Source organism: Meriones unguiculatus, chromosome X (genome assembly GCF_030254825.1).
Source record: "Meriones unguiculatus strain TT.TT164.6M chromosome X, Bangor_MerUng_6.1, whole genome shotgun sequence".
NCBI classification, from domain to species: Eukaryota; Metazoa; Chordata; class Mammalia; order Rodentia; family Muridae; genus Meriones; species Meriones unguiculatus.
Genome location: NC_083369.1, coordinates 140140071 through 140162309, shown reverse-complemented (window position 1 = coordinate 140162309; position 22239 = coordinate 140140071). Strand labels below are relative to the sequence as shown.

Sequence of the window (22239 nt, the reverse complement as noted above, 5' to 3'; positions counted from 1 at the left end):
GTGAGACTCTGTCTCAATTGCTTTTCATTAACATTTCAGTAATGATAAAAGGGAGTACCTCTAGACTTACCTTCTTTTTTTTTCCTTTTTAAAAATTTATTTATTTATTACAGTTTATTCATTTTGTATCCCGGCTGTAGCCCCCTCCCTCATCCCCTCCCAAATCTATCCTCCCACCCTCTTCTCCTCCCATGCCCCTCCCCCAGTCCTCTGATAGGGGAGGTCCTCCTCCCCTTCCATCTGACCCTGGTCTAGATATTATATAAAAATATACAAATATATACAAAGAATATACAAATATATATTGTATATACAAAAAATATACAAAATATACAAATATTGTATATTTATATATTATAAATTATGAGTACATAAAAAGAAATAACATGAATAGAGGCTGTTTCATTCTTTAACATTAAACATACAGTTTTGTTCACATATATCAGAAATATTCCAAAGTGCTTAATACGTACTAATGCAATTAATCCTCACAAACTGCCTCATGAGGTGGAGGTACTGGTACAATCCCCACTTTACAGAGAGATAATGAAGTCACTTATTTGAAGTCACATCTGTTTGGGGGTAGAATTTCGAACAGACTGAGTCTAGAGCCTCTTCTCTTCAGACTCAGGCTGTTCAAATCTCTACCCCAAAACAGATGTGACTTCAAACAAGCGCCTTCAGCATCTCTCTGTAAAGTGGAGAGTTATGTTAACGGTGCCCCCCTTGGAAAGAAACTGGAAGTTAGCTAACAGGAGAGCAAATCCAGTGGCTCCTTCCCCAAATACAGAGAAATCAAATGAGCTTAACAATAGCAGTGCAGGGCCACTTTACACCCATTAAACTGACAAAAAGAAATTGAAAATGTTAAAAAGTTATTTATGGGAAGAAAGAATCTTTATTTTAAAAGTACGTATACAGAAAATCTGTCAGCCTAGAAATTCCGTGTTGGAAATTCCACTCTACACCAAAAAAAAAAGCCCACTGTAAAATAGCTGTTGCTCATGGTGTGTCTGAAGTACTTGAAGCTGTGAATGCCCTGTGTCCCAGGAATGATAGGCATTAGAACTTTCAGAGTTACTTGCAAATGTTATTGATACTGAATGTTGAGATACAGAGCTGAAATTGCCTATTTTAAAGATGTTAGTATGCTAGTCGTGAATTGAATTGATGATGAAACAACCATTATTCTGAACATCAAGCAAAAGCCCATGTTATCGATAAGAACTGTGCCCTTCACTCTCTAAATGTTAAATGAAGGCTTAACCCCCAAAGTATCTTTATACATCAGTATAGAGAGTCTTTAAGAAGGTGATGCAAGTTAAATTATGCCACAGTGGGGGATCCTGATTATCTATTTGATCTGGAAAGTTACCTGCAAATTCATGCATGAGGGCTTTTGGAACCACTGTTTTGTGGCTAGCTTTGGATCCCCGAGAGGTGGCTTCACTTCTGTTGTTGTTGTTTGTCTCTGGCTGTGAGGTGATCTATAATGCCGAAGCTGTTATCCCCGCCGTGACTGTACTGGGGTGAAAATCTTTGGAATGTCATCAAATTGTGAGGAGGAGGCCCTCTTGGATAAAATTCATTCCTATTTAAAAAAAAAAAAAAAAACAACTGTTGAGAACAGCATAGGTTATAAGGCCATTTATTGCTTTACTTTGGTAGCGGTAATACAAGCCCTGAACTGTAAATGGCTACCAGGAAGAGTATCCCTGGGTGCGTTATATTATACAGCTCCAGGCTCTTAGATTTGAGTTATTGCAGATGGCTTGGGGAATCTCATCAGGTTCTACTGAATGGGAAAGGCCAGGTGAGCAGGGATCCTATGATTTCTGTGTCATGAAAAAACTGACATCCTCTAAAACAGTTTTCTGCAGGAGAAAGCGTTCATACCAAAGCATATGCATACTTATCGCCTTATTGTAATATTTAATATGAGCTAGCCAGTTTTATTTTATTTTCTTTAGGTTTTTCGAGATAGGCTTTCTCTGTGTAGCCTTGACTGCCCTGGACTACATTTGCAGGCCAGGCTGGTCTCAACCTCACAGAGATCCATCTGCCTCTGCCTGCTTGAGTGCTGGGATTACAGGCGTGTACCACCGCAGCGGTCAACAGCCAGTTTTAATAGCTCAAAGAAAAGAGAAAAAATATATACAAGGCTGTTACATGAACTGGTTTTATCTGATTGCTAATATGAGCAGGAAGCAGCACACCAAAAAGAGAAGGGGAAAAGCTGAAATAGAATATATGACTCACTCTCTATCTCTATGTATATATATTTGATTCTACATATGATCCATATATAATCATATGTAGGCACATATTTCTACATTGTTATATGAGGGTTTAGTTATAATAGTTTTTATTGAAAATATTTTTTCATAAATATATTCTGATTATGCTTGCTTCTCCTCCAACTCCCAACTCTGAAGGAATGGACCTGTTTGGGTGGCTCACAGGACCCAACTGTTTTAGACTCAAGGTTAGTGGGGCATGCCAGGAAAGGGTTGATTTTTTTTTCTTTTTTTACTTAGCATGTCCTGATGTTTTTTGTTTGTTTGTTTGTTTGTTTGTTTGTGTTTGTCACAAGCTTATCCAAACAGGCCCCACAAAACTGCCTGTGATGTGCATATAATGTTGGTGAATAGTGATTCTTTTAGACTCAGTAACCCACTATTGCAAAGAGACTTGTACTTTTAGCTCTTTGAGACCATAGCTATGACTTTAAAACCACTATGTTGGCTGGAGGACTGTTTCAATACACTGAATGTTGTTGTTCCTGCAGGTAGTGTATATCAAGTTTTAGATAGATTTTGACATAGGGTATAGATTAGTTAAATGAGAAAGCCAAAATCTTAATTTCTTGGTGGGACCATGTGAAGCACCGTCAGTATATTTCACCTAACAGCTTTGGCAGTATCCTCTTGAAATTACCCAGTGGAGTTTTTTGTAATTGTCCCTACAAATGATACAGTACCCTCTGAATAATGGTTGTTATGTTTTGTGATTGGACTGAACCCAGGGCTCCATGTGCATGCTAGGCAAGTACTGTACTTCTGAGCTGTCCATTTTGTTTAGCTTGCCAGAGCTCCTCCATTTGCATGCTGTACTGGCTGGATTTGTTTGTCAACTTGACACAAGCTAGAGTCATCAGAGAGGAAGGAGCCTCCGTTGAGGAGATGCCACCATGAGATGCGGCTGTAAGGCATTTTCTCAATGAGTGATCAGTGCGGGAGGGCCCAGCCCATTGTGGGTGATGCCGGGGTTTTATAAGAAAGCAGACTGAGCAAGCCATGGGGAGCAGGCCAGTAAGCAGCATCCCTCCATGGCCTCTCCATCAGCTTTTCCTTCCAGGTTCCATCCCTACTTGAGTTCCTGCACTAATTTCTTCCAATGATGGGCTATGATCTGGAAGCATAAGCTGAATAAATCCTTTTTGATCATGGTGTTTTTATCATAGCAGTAGAAACCCTAACAAGACACATAACCAATGTCAAGCAAAGACCACAGAGTGTTAAAGACAAAGACACATTTGGGTGACTCACAAAAACCCATGTGTGAGAGTACAGGTAATATATTAAGCTGACAAATAAGTTGGGTTTTTTTGTTTGTTTGTTTGTTTTTAAGGTGGCAAGGTTCTAATTATAAAAGTATATTTTATAGCATACCTAGTTCTATGTATAATTTCAGAAGTTAGTTGACTATGTGACTCTTTTATTTTTTATTTTTATTAATTACACTTTATTCACTTTGTATCCCCTATAAGCCCTTCCCTGCTCCCCTCCCGATCCTCCCCTCCCACCCTCTTCTTCACGCATGCCCCTCCCCAAGTCCACTGATAGGGAGGTCCTCCTCTCCTTCCTTCTGATCTTAGTCTATCATATCTCATCAGGAATGGCTGCATTGTCATCTTCTGTGGCCTGGTAAGGCTGCTCCCCTCTCAGGGAGAGGGGATCAAAGGGCAGGCCAATCAGTTAATGTCAGAGACAGCCCCTGTTCCCATTACTAGGGAACCCACTTGGACACTGAACTGCCATGGGCTACATCCGTGCAGGGGTTCTAGGTTATCTCCATACCTGGTACTTGGTTGGAATATGAGTCTCTAGGAAGATGGCTGTGTTCAAATTTCTGGTTCTGTTGCTCTCCTTGTGGAGTTCCTGTCCTCTCCAGATCTTACTGTTTCTCACTTCTTACATAAGATTCCATGCACATTGCCCAACAGTTGGCCATAAGTCTCAGCATCTGCTTTGATAGTCTGCAGGGCAGAGCCTTTTGGAGGCCCTCCGTGGCGGGTTTCTAGTTGTTTCCTGTTTTCTTCTTCTTCTGATGTCCTTCCTCTTTGCATTTCGGGATGGGGATTGAGCATTTTAGTCAGGGCCCTCTCTCTTGATTAGTTCTTTAGATGTACAGATTTTAGTAGGTTTATCCTATATTACATGTCTATATGAGTGAGTATATACCATGTGTGTCTTTCTGCTTCTGGGACAGCTCACTCAGGATGATCCTTTCCAGATCCCACCATTTACCTGCAAATTTCATGATTTCCTTATTTTTCATTGCTGAGTAATATTCCATTGTGTAGATGTACCACAATTTCTGCATCCATTCTTCAGTTGAGGGGCATCTGGGCTGTTTCCAGCTTCTGGCTATCACAAATGAAGCTGCTACAAACATGGTTGAACAAATGTCCTTTTTGTGTACTTGAGCCTCTTTTGGATATATGCCCAGGAGTGGTATAGGGGGATCTTGAGGAAGCGCTATTCCTAGTTGTCTGAGAAAGAGCCAGATTGATTTCCAGAGTGGTTGTACAAGTTTACATTCCCACCAGCAATGGAGGAGGGTTCCCCTTTCTCCACAACCTCTCCAGCATGTGTTGTCACTTGAGTTTTTGATCTTGGCCATTCTGATAGATGTAAAGTGAAATCTCAGGGTTGTTTTGATTTGCATTTCCCTGATGGCTAATGACGTTGAGCATTTCTTTAAGTGTTTCTCTGCCATTCTGTATTCCTCTACAGAGAATTCTCTGTTTAGCTCTGTTCCCCATTTTTTAATTGGATTACTTCATTTGCTGCTTGTCAGCTTCTTTAGTTCTTTATATATACTGAATATTAGCCCTCTGTCAGAAAAACGGTTGGTGAAGATTCTTTCCCAATCTATAGGCTGTCGTTTTGTTTTGATGATGGTTTCCTTTGCTTTGCAGAAGCTTTTCAGTTTCATGAGGTCCCATTTGTTGATTGTTGCTCTTAGAGCCTGTGCTGTTGGTGTTCTGTTCAGGAAGTTGTCTCCAGTACCAATGAGTTCTAGGGTTTTCCCCACTTTTTCTTCTAACTGATTTAATGTGTCTGGTTTTATGTTGAGATCCTTGATCCACTTGGACTTTAGTTTTGTGCAGAGTGATAAATATGGATCTATTTGCATTTTTCTACATGTAGACATCATGTTTAAAAGTCTTGGAGAGATCAGGGATACAAGGCACATATCTAAATATAGTAAAGGAAATATACAGCAAGCCTATAGCCAACATCAAATTAAACGGAGAGAAACTTAAAGCAATCCCACTGAAATCAGGGACAAGGCAAGGCTGCCCACTCTCTCCATATCTCTTCAACATAGTTCTAGAAGTCCTTGCTAGAGCAATAAGACAGTTGAAGGAGGTCAAGTGGATACAAATTGGAAAGGAAGAAGTCAAATTATCACTATTTGCAGACGATATGACAGTATACCTGAGTGACCCCAAACATTCTACCAGGGAACTCCTACAGCTGATAAACACCTTCAGCAAAGTGGCCGGATACAAAATTAACTTAAAAAAATCAGTAATCCTCCTGTATGCAAAAGACAAAAGGGCTGAGAAAGAAATTAGGGAAACAATACCCTTCACAATAGCCACAAATGACATAAAGTACCTTGGTGTAACCCTAACCAAGCAAGTTAAAGACTTGTATGAAAAAATTTTCCAGTCTCTGAAGAAAGAATTAGAAGAAGATATCAGAGGATGGGAAGATCTCCCATGCTCATGGCTTGGCAGGATTAACATAGTAAAAATGGCCATTTTACCAAAAGCAATCTACAGATTCAATGCAATTCCCATCAAATTACCAACACAATTCTTTACAGACCTGGAAAGAAAAATTCTCAACTTCATATGGAATAACAAGAAACCCAGAATTGCTAAAACAATCCTTTACAATAAAAGATCTTCTGGAGGTATTTCCATCCCTGATTTTAACCTGTACTATAGAGCAGCAGTAATGAAAACTGCATGGTATTAGCATAGAAACAGAATGGTGGATCAATGGAACCTCACAGAAGACCCAGAAATAAACCCACACACTTATGGACACCTGATCTTTGACAAAGATACCAAAACCATACAATGGAAAAAAGATAGCATCTTCAACAAATGATGACTCATTTCTTAACCATTTTATTTATGGGATCAGATTTTTTTTTAGGGTTGGCTTTATATAGCTCAGTGGTAGAATGTTTGCCTAACATGTCTGATGCTCCAGATTCAATCCCAGTACTCCCAATTATAACTAGCTTTATTGACATACATTTTTGTTACTGGTTAATTTATTTAAAGTGCACAACTGGTTTTTAGTATATTCGTGGAGTTGTACATCTCTCACCACAATTAATTTTGATCCCTTTTATAAAGCAAAGAGAAAACCAGGCTGGAGAGGTACACTTGTTCTTTTGTAGAGGACCCTGGTTCATTTCTGCATGATTTATAACCATTTATAAAAGGTTTTAGGGGATTTAACATTCTCTTCTGACCTACGTGGGTGCCAGGCATGCAAATGCACAAGTGTACATACATACACACAGGCAAAGTACATATACACATAAAATATTTTTTAAGAAATAAAGGGAAATGTTTTTCATTCATCAGTTGATAAATACACGCTGTTTCTACTTTTTAGCATTTATGAGCAATGCTACTATGAACATTTATGTATAACTTTCCATTTCAACATCTAAACCTTTTGCTGACTTTACTGCTTTTGTAGAACACATCAATGCTATCACAGCTAGTGAAGGCTGCCATACGCCTTCCTGCATAGCATCTTCTGTTCAGATGACTGAAGTATCTGTATTGCAGACATGGTAGCTGAGGTCCAGATAGGGCTGGTAACTTTTCTGGACACATAGAGTTAGGTGGTGGATCAGGACCCCGAATGCAAGTATGTTGCTCCCAAGTTCAGGGCTCTACCAACTGATATGGAAACATGAAGGCCAAACGGACCAATTTTGTATTCACAGATTGGTAAAGCCTGGTAGACTTTTTCTGTTGGCGTTTCTTCTCTTTTATCCATTGCAACAGTGTGGTCTGGTCTGGAGGTTTAAAAAAAGAACATAAGAATTAAAAAGTTACTTAGAGATTTTCTAGTCTTGTTTCCTAATTATATGAATGAGGCATCTGAGATACAGAGAAAAGGAAGTCAGGTCCCCCTGCTTTGCTCTTGAGCCCTCATCCACCTCCATGGTGAACATTAATCTCATTATGAGAGCTTTACGAAGGATGATACTAAGCATCTTTTTTCTCTACTCTAATAGAGCCCAGTCACTGGCCTGTTATCAGCCAGCCATGATCAGAAGGATGCCTGGGTACGAGACAACATCTATAGCATATTGGCTGTTTGGGGCCTGGGCATGGCCTACCGCAAAAATGCTGACCGTGATGAGGATAAAGCCAAGGCCTATGAGTTGGAACAGGTAATAGTGACTGATATCAGGGTCTTGTCTGCTCAGTACCTTTTCTTGAACTGGAAATTATTGTGTTTGCAGAACAGTTAGGATGCAGACTGTCTTTCATTTGTGCTACAGAATATTTTCTGAAATCATTCAGATGGTTGAAACCACACATTTATCTTTGAGATAAAAAAAATAACATCACAAATCACATTAAATAGGAAACAAAAAACATCCAAATTTCTATCCCTAATATGTTACTATGCCTAACTAGTTATATCTCTCATATATGTAAAAAAATATTATTTTTATTTATTTTTTTTTCTTCTTTTTTTCCTTTTTCTATTTTTTTTTAAGGATTTACTTTTTTTTATACAGTGTTCTGCCTGCATGTATGCCTGCAGGCCACAAGAGGGCACCATATCTCATTATATGATGGTTGTGAGCCACCATGTGGTTGCTGGGAATTGAACTCAGAACCTTTGGAAGAACAGATGGCTCTTAACCTCTGAGCCATCTCTCCAGTCCTCATTTTGATTTAATATGATTGCTTATGAAAAGTTGTTGCATGGTGATCTACCACATTACCATATCCTCCTGTTGGGCATCAAATGGAAAAAAGAAAAAGTTGATGCATCAGAGCTAGATATCCCAAAGCATGTGCTATTCAAAAATGGTTACGTTCCAAAGAATATTTATCTAAATGCAGTTGGCACTGCTTAACAGAATTTTAAAACGTCCCTTAAAAATGCCTTTCTAGTTTGCATCATTCCAGGACATCAGTCTTATTAACTCATAGTCGCCTTTTAGATTTGAGCCAAATTGGTATTATTTAAGTTTTGTGCCTGTGTTATTTGTCATGTAACTCAATGAAGGCATTTTATTAAGGTTTCCAAAGTCAGAGAATAAATGTCACTCAATGATAAAGTGCTTGCTTAGCATACTAGAGCCCCAGGTTCAGTCCTCGGTACTGGAAAAAAATATTTTTCAAAATCAGAAATCAAGATACCTAGTAAGACAAAGATTTACTATTGTAAATATTATACCCTGAGCACAGGAGATATTTTTCGAATGTTTTGAGTGCTAGTGTTTGGGTAAGGAACACAGAAATCTAAAAGTATAATTGTCTTGGCATGAGAACATTTGAGCTTTATCTTTATAAAGATGGAATTCAGGGGATAAGAACTGAATGCAGGACCTCACACAAGATAAACACACAGTATACCAGTTGAGCACCCTGGCCCTGGGCTTTATCTTTAATTCGTACATTCCTGGATAGCCTTCCTAGCTAGTGGATGATTGGGCCCAGGAAAAGTTCTATTAGCCCAGTTGTTGGTTGTTTATAGTTACCAGAATGAGCATGTGTGATAAGCAGCAGGGAGGAAATTTGACAACTGTGGGAAAAACTAAGAAAGGAAGCTCATCTGTGGGAGTAAAGTTTGGATTTGACCGAGGCTTGCTCAGTGTGAGGTGATGAAATAACTTAAGTTTTGAGGAATAGAAAGTTTTTTAAATTGCAAGTAAAAAAAAAAAAAAAAATCACTGGTGGCTCCTTTAGAAAGATGAGTGGATAAGTGAATCATAATAATTTGATATCAGGTGTCTTGTGGATCTTCTCTCTCTTTCTCTCTCTCTCATAAACACACACACACACACACACACAAAGGCTGATTAAATTTTGTTTGTTTACTGAAGCCCAACCAGACCACACTTCATATTTAATGTCTTTTACTATCTGATGTGTGGTTAATAAAGTAAAAGATGGGACCAGGCATAGGGTATATGCTCTTAATCATACTACTCAGGTGGCAGAGGCAGATCTATCTCTGTGAGTTCAAAGCAAACCTAGTCTACATAGTGAGTTCTAGACCTTCCAGGACTGCATACTGATTCTCTGTCTCAATAAATAAATACTAATAGCAGCATTACCCTTGATTGTGGAAAATAATGGTGACTGGGCATCTTCAAGTACTATTCAGTTAGAGGTACTTGGGGCTTAATAACACAGTCTTTCATTATATGAGATTATCTCATGCATTTGGGGACATTTAAGGACTCTGGTCCTGATTATTACGTTCCAATAATTCTTGCCACTGCCATTGTTATGATTAGAGTACTCCTACCCCACATTTCCAGATGCTTTCCCACTACTGGGGATTGGCCATGTCACCTCAAGTTGGAAAGCACTGTATTTCTTCTCCTTGGAAATAGCCTTTTGTTGTCCGAGGGGAAGTCAGTTGACAAATGTGTATGTAATCTACACTATAAGAATTACAACACTGTATTTGAGGTCACGTTTTCTGCCCCAGCCGAGTTTATAATAAGAATTGGAATTATATTTTAGAATCCTGGGATTTTAGTCGGGGAAGGGTCTGTCATCCAGACTGTGAACTTTCAGGCCATTTTACTCTGCTGTCCCTCACACACCCATGCTTGTAAGTAGAAAGTTTCAGTTCATGACGTCTAATTATCTACGTTCTGTTTTTCTCTTCCCCTTGTCATCACAGGAGAGTTAAGAAATGTTACTTCATCTCCCTCAGGCACAGATTCCTAGAGACTGGGGTAAAAATACTACCCACCTTTTAAGGCTGGTGCTGGAATTCAAAATAATAAAAAATTTTAAAGTGTTTTTCACAGTGTCTGGATGAGATAGCTAATTAATTAATTGATAAAGCATTACTATGATTGATGATGATAGTATTCAGTTGCCATGTTATTAATAATCACATTATTAAAAAACCTTGGATACCACTTGTGTTTTGTAAGAACTTTGCTCAATGGTCCAATAATGGTGTCACAAGTGGCACTTTTAGCAAAATATCATTACTTTTGGACAGGCATGGTAGGCTTAATTCATCCTTAATATAACAAAAATAAATTACTAAGAAATGTAATGTAGAGTTCTTGACTACTAAGCTTATAAGAATGTTAGTTGGAAAAAAAAAAAAAAGAATGTTGGTAGGGAGTGACTGAATTCCAGATCCCAAAGATACATCTGAGCTAACCCTTTTATTTGAGATAAATCACTTTGTCAAAAATAATTATTTTGGGGCAGAGCAGAAAAGTCTCAGTAATGTGAACAACCAGAATACTTCTCTATGATTGGGGTCTGTCTTTTGTGGAACATTGCGAGACAACACCGGATTATTGACCAAGTAGGGAATCATTGGTTTTCTTGAAGCACGAAACCTAAGCCTTGTTACTACTGCCCTTTTATTTCCACAGAATGTAGTGAAGCTGATGCGAGGTCTTCTCCAGTGCATGATGAGACAGGTAGGTAGAATAGGATAGACTAATACCTACAGATCGTTGGAGAGTCCAGCTGGGTCATTTGAATTGAGATGGCATGCTTATTACATTTAGAACATTCTAAAGAAGTCAAACCGGAAATATTTTTTTAATTTCTCTTTTTAAAATTAGCCTCAATAATTTTCTTATGCTATAGAGCCATAGTCTCAGAGGACAGTTTTGAAGACCCTCAAAAATTTTGTTTTTATAAAAGAACATGCCTTTTTTTTTTAATTAAGAAAATAAATATCAAAACCACTCAGAGAAAGCCATGAACAACTTCTTGATTATTCTGTGTGTTTTCACTTCAGATCAAGTGCTTGAGTTTTTAGAAATGGTAATTATTGGGGATGAGTCATTGGGTCAAGGTACCCATCACCAAGCCTGAAGACTGGAGTTCAGTGCTTGGACCCACATGCTCGATGGAGAGAAACAGCCCCCACAAGTTGTCCTTTAACCTCCACGTGTGTGTCCACGCGTACACTTATGCACAAAAAGATAAATGACTGTAATTGTCTTTTTAGATTGGCATTCTTGCTTACTGATACCTTCAGGGTAAAGGAAACAGTCCATTGCGGTACTATGTACAGAACGTTATACATGTGCTTCACTGGCACAGGGATGGGTGTGATACTATCGCATCCTTAGTCGGAATATCCAAAGACATCATACTCTTTTCTTTGCGTGCTAAGGAAAGAGAGGTTGACATTTAAGCATGTTATTTTCCTTCCTTCCCTATGTTCTTGAGAACCTACCGTGCTCCCCTTCTGGGGAGTCTGTAGACAAGGACCCCTTTTTGACCGGAGCCTTACCTATGCACAGCTGTCTAAAAATCTGTGGGCGGAGGTATTTCCATTGAATGAATGGGGAAAAAAAATAATCTCCATCATAGCCCATGCGTAGTGCTCCTAAGCAGGTACTTGCCATCCCCTTGGCTCCCAGGGATAGTAAATAAGAGGTCTAGTATCTTGAGTGATTATCCCCAGATAAGACTTCTGCCAGATGTGAACGCTCCTAAGCAGGTACTTGCCATCCCCTTGGCTCCCAGAGCCAGCAAATAAGAGGTCTGGTATCTTGAGTGATTATCCCCAGATAAGACTTCTGCCAGCTGTGAACGCTCCTAAGCAGGTACTTGCCATCCCCTTGGCTCCCAGAGCCAGCAAATAAGAGGTCTGGTGTCTTGAGTGATTATCCCCAGGTAAGACTTCTGCCAGCTGTGAACCTGTAGAGCTAGGTGGAGCCAGTTTGCTCTCTTCCTCAGGTGGACAAAGTGGAGAAGTTCAAGCACACTCAAAGTACCAAGGACAGTCTGCATGCCAAGTACAACACTGCCACCTGCAGCGTCGTGGTGGGTGATGACCAGTGGGGCCACCTCCAGATGGATGCCACCTCCCTCTTCATCCTCTTCCTGGCCCAGATGACTGCCTCAGGTGAACCAGAGCCGTTCGAGTGACAAATGAGAAAGCGAAAGGGCAATGTCTGTTTGTACTATGATAACAAAATACCCAAAACTTGGAAATTTATTATAATAAACTTGGAGGTTTATTTTCTCACAATTCTAGAGGCTAAAAACCCCAAGATTAAGGTCCTGACAAGTTCAGCTGTCTGGTCAGAGCTGCCTCCTCTGAAGAAGTAGAAAGCTGTGTCTTCACATGGCAGATGAATTAAGAACTGAATGTTGTGTGAAGTCCCTTTGATAAGGCTTCTAATCCATCCATGAGGGAGGACCCTAATGGCCTAAACTCGTATAAGCCCCCACAACTTAGTACTGTCACATTATCAATACTGAATTTCAAAGAGACACACTGAGAACATAGGCTAGTCCTAATAGTACTAGAATTGGTAGTAGGTTATGCAGAGGAAAAGCATGCTTCCCTGTGGTGCCGTGTGCATCTGTGTTTGTGTTAGGGCAGGAAATGCAGGGGCCCAGCCTGAGACCTGTAGGCAATGAAATTAGCCTCTACCTGAACATGTGCAGGTTTTGCTTTGGTTCACTCAAGGCTAGGGACAATGCTGCTGAAATTTCTGGCCTAAAATCTTTCCCTGTTAGCATCTTCTCTGCACAAATATAATGTGTTCCAGATAACCCATGCCTTCCTTATCTCTGATTCTTCCCATAGGCACACCTGCAGTGGTGGAGCTAGCCCTCCAACACATACTTCCTCTTTCCTTTTACTTCCCTTCTTCCTGAGATTAGACATTGACGTTAGGACTTTCTTCAAAGTGCCCAATAAGTGCAGGGAAGCTTATGAAAGAAGGGGGAGATAGAAAGACCTGGAGGGGACTGGAGCTCCAAAAGGAGAGCAACAGAACCAAAAAACTTAGCCCTGGGGCCCCTGAAGAGAATGGTACCCCAACCAAGGACCATGCATGGAGAGGGCCTAAAACCCCAGCTCAAATGTAACCCATAGACTCAGTCTCCAAGTGAGTTCTCTAATAAGGGGAACAGGGACTGTCTCTGACATGAATTCAATGACAGGCTCTCTGATCACCTTCCCCTGGGGGATACAGCCTTACCAGGCCACAGAGGAAGACAATGCAATCAGTCCTGATGAGACCTGATAGGCTAGGGTCAGATGGAAGGGGAGGAGGACCTCCCTATCAGTGGACTAAGGGAGGGGAATTAGGGGAGAAGAGGGAGGGTGGGATTGGGAGGAGATGAGGGAGGGGGTCACAGCAGACATACAAATTGAATAAATTGTAATAAATGATAATAAAAACAATAAACATGGGATAAAAAGAACTTGTTTTGGCAAAATATTTGTTGTGTGTAATTGGCACCTCTCTTCACAGTATCACTTCATAACCACATTGCTTTTCTTTGTTAGGCTTACGTATTATTTTCACCCTTGACGAAGTGGCCTTCATACAGAATCTTGTGTTTTACATTGAAGCTGCATATAAAGTTGCTGTAAGTGTCCATGCTGAAGACTGATATTTTGGCATCAATCCTGTTCTTTTTTTAATAAGTTTTTTGAGATTATATTATAATTAGATCATTTCCTCCTTCCCTTTCTTCCTTCTAAATCTTCCCAGATACCCCCTTGCTTTCTTTATATTCATGGCCTTTTTCTTTAATTGTACAAACACATACGTATATATTCCTAAAATTCTAAATATAGCCTGCTCAGTCTGTTACTTGTATATATGTTTTCAGGGCTGACCATTTGGTATTGGATAAACAATTGGTGTGCTCTTCTCTGTGGAAGACTATTTCTTCCACTGTCAATATTCCTTAGTTGTCTGTGGTTGAGGTTCCATGAGCCTTTTCCCTTCCACGTTTGCTTGTCTGCCGGTGTCATACTTACTCAGGTCGTGTTTAGGCAGCCATACTGGTTCTTGTTAGGTTTTGCTCTTTCGGTAGGGTATGTAGCACTTTGAGACATTTCCCCCTGAGGGGGAAGCAGCATTACCAGGCCACAGAAGAAGACAAGGCAGCCACTCCTGATGATACCTAATTGACTAGGATCAGAAGGAAGGAAAAGAAGTCCTCCCCTATCAGTGGACTTGGGGAGGGGCATGCAGAGAGGGGAGGAAGGGAGGGATTGGGACAGGAGGAGGGAGGGAACCACAGCGGGGATACAAAGTGAATAAAGTGTAATTAATAAAGAATTTTAAAAATATATGTTTTTAAATAAACATTTTTATATTTAAATATCCATATTAAAGTATAAAAATATTTATATATTAATATTTAACTGTACAAATATTTAAATTAGTATATGGATATTTTATATTTTATTTAAATATTCATATTTTAAATAAAATATGAATCGCCAAAAGTTAGGTATATGAGTATTTGAGTTTTCTGTGTGACAGTATTCTGAATTAATTCATATTAATGTCTTTAATACTATGCGTGTTCAGTGAATCACTTTTGACCTTGGCCTCAGTTACTTGCTAAACATTTTTTTTTTTTACAGAAAAGGTAATGCTAAAGATAGTTTTAGGAATTATTTTAAATAAATTCAAAGACATTGGTCAAATAGAGGGTCAGGACTTTGATTTTAAAATAAGTAAATAAGTGTTTTCCCTAGTAAAGGGAACAGGGACTGACTCTGACATGAATTCAGTGGCTGGCTCTCTGATCACCTCCCCCTGGGGGGATGCAGCCTTGCCAGGCCACAGAGGAAGACAGTGCAGTCAGTCCTGATGAGATCTGATAGGCTAGGGTCAGAGGGAAGGGGAGGAGGACCTCCCCTATCAGTGAACTAGGGAAGGGGCAGAGGGGAAAAAGAGGGAGGTAAGGTGGGATTGGAAAGAGAAGAGAAGAGGGAGCCACAGCCGGTATACAAAGTGAATAAATCGTAATAAATATAAAGAGATAGATAGATAGATAGATAGATAGATAGATAGATAGATAGATAGATGATAACTAAAATGTTTTGTTCACTGAAAATTTAGTTTATTGCAAATTAATGCCTTTTAGAAATAAGTCTTTAGAGTTTTTTGTGTGTTTGTTCCACTTGAGTATTTTCTTCTGAAATTCTGTACAGAGGCCACCTAAGCTGAAATTGAGCAAGAACAGAATATGAGTATGTAAACCACAACATTGAGAGCCTTTGAGAAGCCACACTCATGTTTCATTATATAACATAAACAGATTGCTTTTCCTTAGTATTTTTCCACCTCTAATAACTGCCTTTTCCCCCTCCAGGATTATGGAATGTGGGAACGTGGAGATAAGACTAATCAGGGCATTCCAGAACTAAATGCAAGCTCTGTGGGAATGGCCAAGGTAACAGCCCTGTTTGTCCTCCTTCTCTGTGTGTTTACGTTTTGCCTGCTTCTCTTCGTTAGGAATTTGGATTTAATATGAATAGTACTTCTTTTTCTCAAAAGTCAGCAGCCAGTATATGAAATCCAGGTGGCACCTGTACCCCAAGCCAAGTAAATTATAGGTCAAGAAAATAGGTTTCCAACACTGAAGTCTGCATGTGACAGAAAAAGAAGTGTTCTGCCCTAGCTATTTGGTGTGTTACCCATGGATCCAAGCTCTTGCAGTTAATCTGTGCTAGTGATAGACAGTCTCCTCTTTAGGTTATAGTGAAAGCATTTTGTAGGTGAGACACACATCTTCAAGTCTACAAGATCAGATAAGTAACAATAATCAGTGAAGCTAGCCAGATAGAAAGATAGCAGGACATGAGGGAGATTCTGGGAACACTGGGAACTTTCCCTGAAAGTATTTCAACTCAAAATCATTTAGAAAAATGCTTTTCAAGGCAGCCCTGTAATGTGTGTCTCTAATCCCAGCTTCCAGAGTGCTGAGGCAGGATGGTGACTTGAACCCAGGAGTCTGGGGCCAACCTGGGTAGCACAGTAAGGCCCTATTCCAAAAAGAAAAAAAAAAAAGAAAGAGAGAGAGGAGATGAGACAAGGTGAGACAGGGATGAAGACAGGAAGAATGGAAACAGAATTAAAAAAGAAGGGGAGGAAAGGAAAGGCTGCTTAAAGCCAGAGTGCACCCAAGGGGACCATCCAGCCTGGAAGCTGTTGGTACGAATCTCTTGCTATGGGCATTTAGTGTACCTCATTCACACCCCTTCACAACACATGCGTGAACTGCTTAGATAGCATGAAGGCCCCAGAGCCACAGTTTGAAAAGCAACAACTAATATCCTCTGTTACAGCAAACTGATAGAATGTGTACTTTTTACAGAAAACCAAATGAGCTTTCTCAGTGGACCATGAGATAGGTTAACCGCTGAAGTAGGTGAAAGAAATCCAATCCTAAATTCATTTTTAGTGCCCTACATGTGATGTTGTAGGCTTGTTGATATTCCATCTGTTGACAGAACTGTAATTTCATAACAAGGAAAAGGTTCCGTATGTTTTCTTCTTCATAGAATGAGTGGTGTCATACTGGAAAGCTCTGAGCTACTAAAAATGAAGACAGATCATGACAGTGAGACTCTAGCTAGATTTTTAAAGACATTTTTCATTGCCGTTATGAGAAACATATATGTAAGATTGCTTAATGAAGAAGGAGTGTGTTTATTTAAAATGAAAGTAACTCTTACCTGTTTTTGTAGGCAGCACTTGAGGCAATTGATGAACTAGATCTTTTTGGAGCCCACGGGGGACGCAAATCGGTGATCCATGTCCTACCTGATGAAGTGGAACACTGCCAGGTAACAGAGCTCCAGGAAGTAAGGAAGGGAAAGCCTGGCCAGGAGAGCTCCATTTCTGGTTACCGGGTTGACTTCTTTGTGATTTAGCTTCCTCACCCATAAAGTGCCCTATATCTAAGCACTTTCCTCCTGTATCATAGAGTAACCGTAAGGATCAGAGTAAAAGGACCTGGGCAACTTGCCCAACTAGTTTGTAGCCAGAAAGTATGATGCAGACATAAGCCAGAATGATTCTGTGTGTGTAGAGCTAACAGCCAAAGCATCTTGGTTTTGCTAGAAGTAAAAGCCGATGTCTGTTTTTTTTTTTTTTTTGTTTTGTTTGTTTGTTTGGTTGGTTGGTTGGTTTGGTTTTGGTTTGTTTGTTTGTTTGTTTGTTTCTGAGTACATAGTGGTTTTCTCAAGTACTCCCAAGTGGTGTGGCTCAAAAGTGGTATTTCACTTGAGGTGAGGAGCCATGGTATGCAGAATGAGTGAGAGGAGAGGCGAAATGACAGGGATGGCAAATTCATAGAATTTCTTTGGAATAAAAATCAGAGAGAGGAATAATTGGTACAGTGTAGGGGGCACCATTAAGCAGACAGTCCTTGACTGGTAGCAAATGATCAAACTCAGTGTAGACCTACTATGTGCTAGAACTAAAGTGAGTCAGATATGGAACTTGTAAATAGCAAACCATGTGTGATCGTGCATGGCTGTAACCCCAGGAGGGAGAGGCAGGAGGACCAGAAGCTCAAGCTTATCTTCAGCTACATAGAGAATTACTAAGTTCAAGGGTAGTTTAAGCTACCTGAGACCCTGTCTCCTAAAAAAAAAAAAAAAAAAAAAAAAACCAACTAAACCTAATACACTTATAGTTTCAAGTGAGAGGTTGTGCTTCCAGGCAAAGAAACCCTGAAAAGGAGTGATTATAGCTGCGTCCTTTATAGTTGCATTTTAGTCAATGAGGAATGGCATATACTGCTTGTGTCAGAGCGTATGTTATCTCTCATTGACCAAAATGTATCATACAGACTATGTGTGTAGTAGGCTATCAATGTTTGTAAGTATACTCTGTGATATTTATACAATGTGAAATCACCTGATATTTTATTTCTCAGATTATACTACTCATTATTAAGTGATTCATGACTATAGTTAAAAGAATTGAGCCAAGAATTGGTTGGCTCCAAAAAACGTTTTATTCTGAAGCTGAGGGTTTCACTCAGCTTAACTCCACCTTCCAGCTCATTCCATTTCCCCCATTAAGCATAGTCCTTAATGCAGTTTCTTATTTTCCTAGAGTAAACATTACTAAAGGAATACTGATACGTGTCTTAATAGATATATAGTCTAATGGAAAAGTATAGTTGAGTTAGAATTCTTCTAGCTTGATCACTTACCGGCTGTGTGACCTTGGACACGAATCCTGTGTTGCAGAGTCCTTATGTATTAATCTGGTATAATACCTTATCTCTTATCGTCATATGGACTATTTAGTGAGCTTGTTTGCAGATGTCTAGCCTATGCTGAAACATGCTGGATCTCAACATTAGCTCCTTTCCCCAATGTGGCCTTATAATTCTAACCTCCTCAATTTATAATTTGTAATCTAGCTATTGTTGAAGCTGTATTGTAGTACCTCCCACAATCTTAAAAAAATTCTGGAACAAAATGAATTCTTACCATTTTGTCTGACCACTCATGAAATCTTTTTAATTTTATTCTTCCTTAAGCGGTTTCTAACTTAGCTAATTCCTCTGTTCCCATTTTTCTGTGCTGGGGCTGTATGAGTATTCTTGTCTAGGTTCTGTTTTTCTAGCCAGAACACCTTGACTGCTGACACAGGAAACAGCCTGTAGTTCCTCCCCATCAGCGGACATGGAAAGAAGGGAGACAATCAGTCTTTAGTGAGACTATATCATGCTCTCTTCAACTCCCCCTCCTCTTTTGTGTGTGTGTGTGTGTGTGTGTGTTAAAGGGTATTATTTTTATTTTTTATTTTTTTTAATTACAGTTTATTCACTTTGTATCCCACCTGTGGCTTTTCCCTCTTCCCCTCCCAACCCCTCCTTCTCTTCCTCTTCTCCACCCCATGCCCCTCCCCCAGTCCACTGATAGGGGGAGGTCTTCCTCGACTTCCATCTGATCCTAGTCTATAGGTCTCATCAAGACTGGCTGCATTATCTTCCTCTGTGGCCTGGTAAGGCTGCACCCCCCCTGAGGGGGAGGTGATCAAAGAGCAGGCCACTGAGTTCATGTCAGAGACAGTTCAGTGTCCAAGTGAATTCCCTAGTAATGGGAACAGGGACTGTCCCCTTCCTCTTCAAAAGAAAGAGAACCCATTGTCTAGGTAGCTGGGTAAGCTAGGGTGAACAGCAGGTGCCATGATGGTAAGACCAAGTCCTTCTCCAAATAGACAAACTCATTTGAATGTTTTCTTGAGGCTAAGATGACGATCCCTAGACACTGTATCTAAGTAGTCATTCTTCTCTAGCTTAAACCACCTCTTTTGTTTTTTATTCAGTCAATTCTTTTCTCCATGTTGCCAAGAGCATCAACATCGAAAGAAATTGACGCTGGACTTCTTTCTATCATTTCTTTTCCGGCCTTTGCAGTGGAAGATGTGAACCTTGTGAATGTGACCAAAAATGAAATTATTTCCAAGCTTCAGGTAAGCGTTGGCCACATTAGTGCCCTCTGTTCAGCATTAAATGCCACATTCATGTGTTGATGTGGAGCAGCTCATCTTTGCAGCTCATTGTGCGGATTTTCTAGATGGACTGACAGCGTGTCCAAAGTAGAGTCTATAGGCAAGAAAAAAAAGTGTGAGTGATTAAGTAGCTTGGTTTTCTTCTAAAATAGCAGGACTTGCAATCAAGCAGCTTCCTTGAACCCCAGGCCTCATCCTTGCTATACTTCTAAGACGGGGCTGCACTTGCATCATTAACCCTTTAGAGGTTATAGGAGACTCTTTGAGAATCTCCAGAACGCTCTGTAGACCCTGCCAGAACAATAGCACTCATCCCCGTGCTTGCCATGCAAGGATGAGGACTTGAGTTCAGATTCCCAGCACCCATTTAAAAAACCCGGACCCAGCAGGACACATACATAATCTCCGAACAGGAAAGGAGGAAATGGGTGGATCCCTAATGTTTGCTGCCCAGCCTGTCAAGCCAAATAGGTCAGCTCTAAGGTCACTGAGAGACCCTATGTCAAAAAATAAGGTGAAGGGGGATTGAGGAAAACAGCTGACATCAACCTCTAGTCTACATACACACAGGTGCACATGCACATACTTGAACACATATACATAGACACACAGAGAAAATAATACTGAAATCCTTGTATATGCACACATACACACACAACAGAGTTTTATATTCATCTATAAGAAAAGTATGTCATTTTCAGGGACATGCGTAGAGCTGAAGAAAATTGTGTTAGAAAAAAAACAAATCATAGACCACCAAGTTTTACATGTTTTCACTTATATGTTCATATGTAGAATCTAGAATTTTATATATATAGAAATCTAGAATTATATATATATATATATATATATATATATATATATGAATGAATGAATGAATGAAAATAGAAAGGGGATGGGTAGCAGAGGAGGGCGACAAAGGGAGAGAAGAGTAAGTTAATAGGGAGAAAAAAGATAAGTATTGCGTATGTTTTGATAACATGGAATACATACATCACATAAAAGGAGAAAAATTGACTTAAGGAAAATAAGCCAATGAATGGAGGAAGTGAGACAAAATAATATGAGATACATGAGAATAAAATACAGTGAAAATATCATAAAATATTAAATATTTTTATTATGAAATATCATAATGAAAATCATATTTTTGTATGCTAAGAAAAATTTGAATGGTGAAAATCCATTACCATAGTTAGTCAAATACAGTAACAGATCACTAAGCTGAAACATTACATTCTCAGCAAACAGAAGTCCATAAAATTGTCTAAGATTTAAGTTTCCCAGGTCAAAGCTTACATGTTGCTTATCCCACCTATATTCAGTAAGAAATGCTTTTGTCTCTTGGAAACTAAACAATTGAAGAGTCTCCAGTGATAGTCCCAAAAGAAAGCAACTGGGAGAGTCAGGCTTTCATGGCTTAGATGACTACAGTTGAAAGGGCAGTTAATGTGTTACAGGACAAATGGCTTCCACACTGTGTCCCCTGGGATGATTCCCAGAACCACACAGAACTTGGACAAGTCCCCAGGACAAGTTTTAGCCGAGCCTGCCAGGAAAGCAACACCTCCAGAAGAAACTGGGAAATAGGCATCCAAAACTGCCATCCAGGGATTAGGGACATCAACTAAGACAACATTGCACCCAGCCTCCTTTCTTGACACCCAGAAAGCTAGAGAGGAGCCCTGGCCTCGATCGACAGCCATTGAACCGGCTGCCACATAATGAATGCAGGAAGCCCTTCTTCCGCACCTCTACCTCATAAACCCCCTTCTCCTCTAAGCCTTGCCAGGCCTCTGAAACAGACCTTCTTTTACATGCACAGCTCAAGTGCAAGGAGTCTTCAGAGTATCCTTTTAGCCTCCCAGAGATGCACACAGGAGCCAGCCATTCCAAATCTCAGAGGCTTTACCTAGTGAAGATACCTTTGCATCTATGTGTGATACCGTAAGCCACACGGAAAGAATGGTCATTTGTTGAATTCTTGATAATCATATTTGTAGCCCCACCCCCGGCTCTGATGGAATGTTCCTTTATACTCATCAAGTCTGAATTTGCTTTGCTTAGCATTTAAAAAAGAACTCTTTATACTAAAGCGAAGAATACTGCTGCATACTTCCTCACTGAAAGACTCACGGGAAAGGGGATGAAGGACCGACTTGAGTTGAAATAAAAAGGCAAAGAAAATTTCTTTTGATTTCATCAGCTCTACTTTTTTTTTTCTTCACCTTAACCAGGGGCGTTACGGATGCTGTCGCTTCCTTCGAGATGGTTATAAAACACCAAGAGAGGTTGTATTTAAATACTGTTTCTTATGTTCCTTAAACTGCTCTATAGCTGCTTGCCACAGTGCCGCCTCCTTCTACTGATTATAATTATATGTTGATTATTGGGAAGGGAAGTATTAATTTTAGAGTCAGAAAGCCTGAA

At 39.8% G+C, this 22239-nt stretch overlaps 1 protein-coding gene across 5 annotated transcripts in view; it reads left to right on the top strand.

The window, feature by feature from the left end:
* Phka2 (phosphorylase kinase regulatory subunit alpha 2) overlaps nt 1–22239 on the top strand; it is a 77049-nt gene that overhangs the window by 13087 nt on the left and 41723 nt on the right. For 4 of the 5 annotated variants that reach the window (XM_060375365.1, XM_060375370.1, XM_060375369.1 and 1 more), the window contains 8 exons: nt 7564–7722; nt 10924–10971; nt 12248–12416; nt 13815–13897; nt 15644–15724; nt 17022–17120; nt 19624–19770; nt 22047–22100. In XM_060375365.1, coding sequence (XP_060231348.1) covers nt 7564–7722; nt 10924–10971; nt 12248–12416; nt 13815–13897; nt 15644–15724; nt 17022–17120; nt 19624–19770; nt 22047–22100 — 840 coding nt within the window. The remainder of the gene's footprint in view (nt 1–7563; nt 7723–10923; nt 10972–12247; nt 12417–13814; nt 13898–15643; nt 15725–17021; nt 17121–19623; nt 19771–22046; nt 22101–22239) is intronic. The other variant, XM_060375366.1, reaches the window with a different exon arrangement.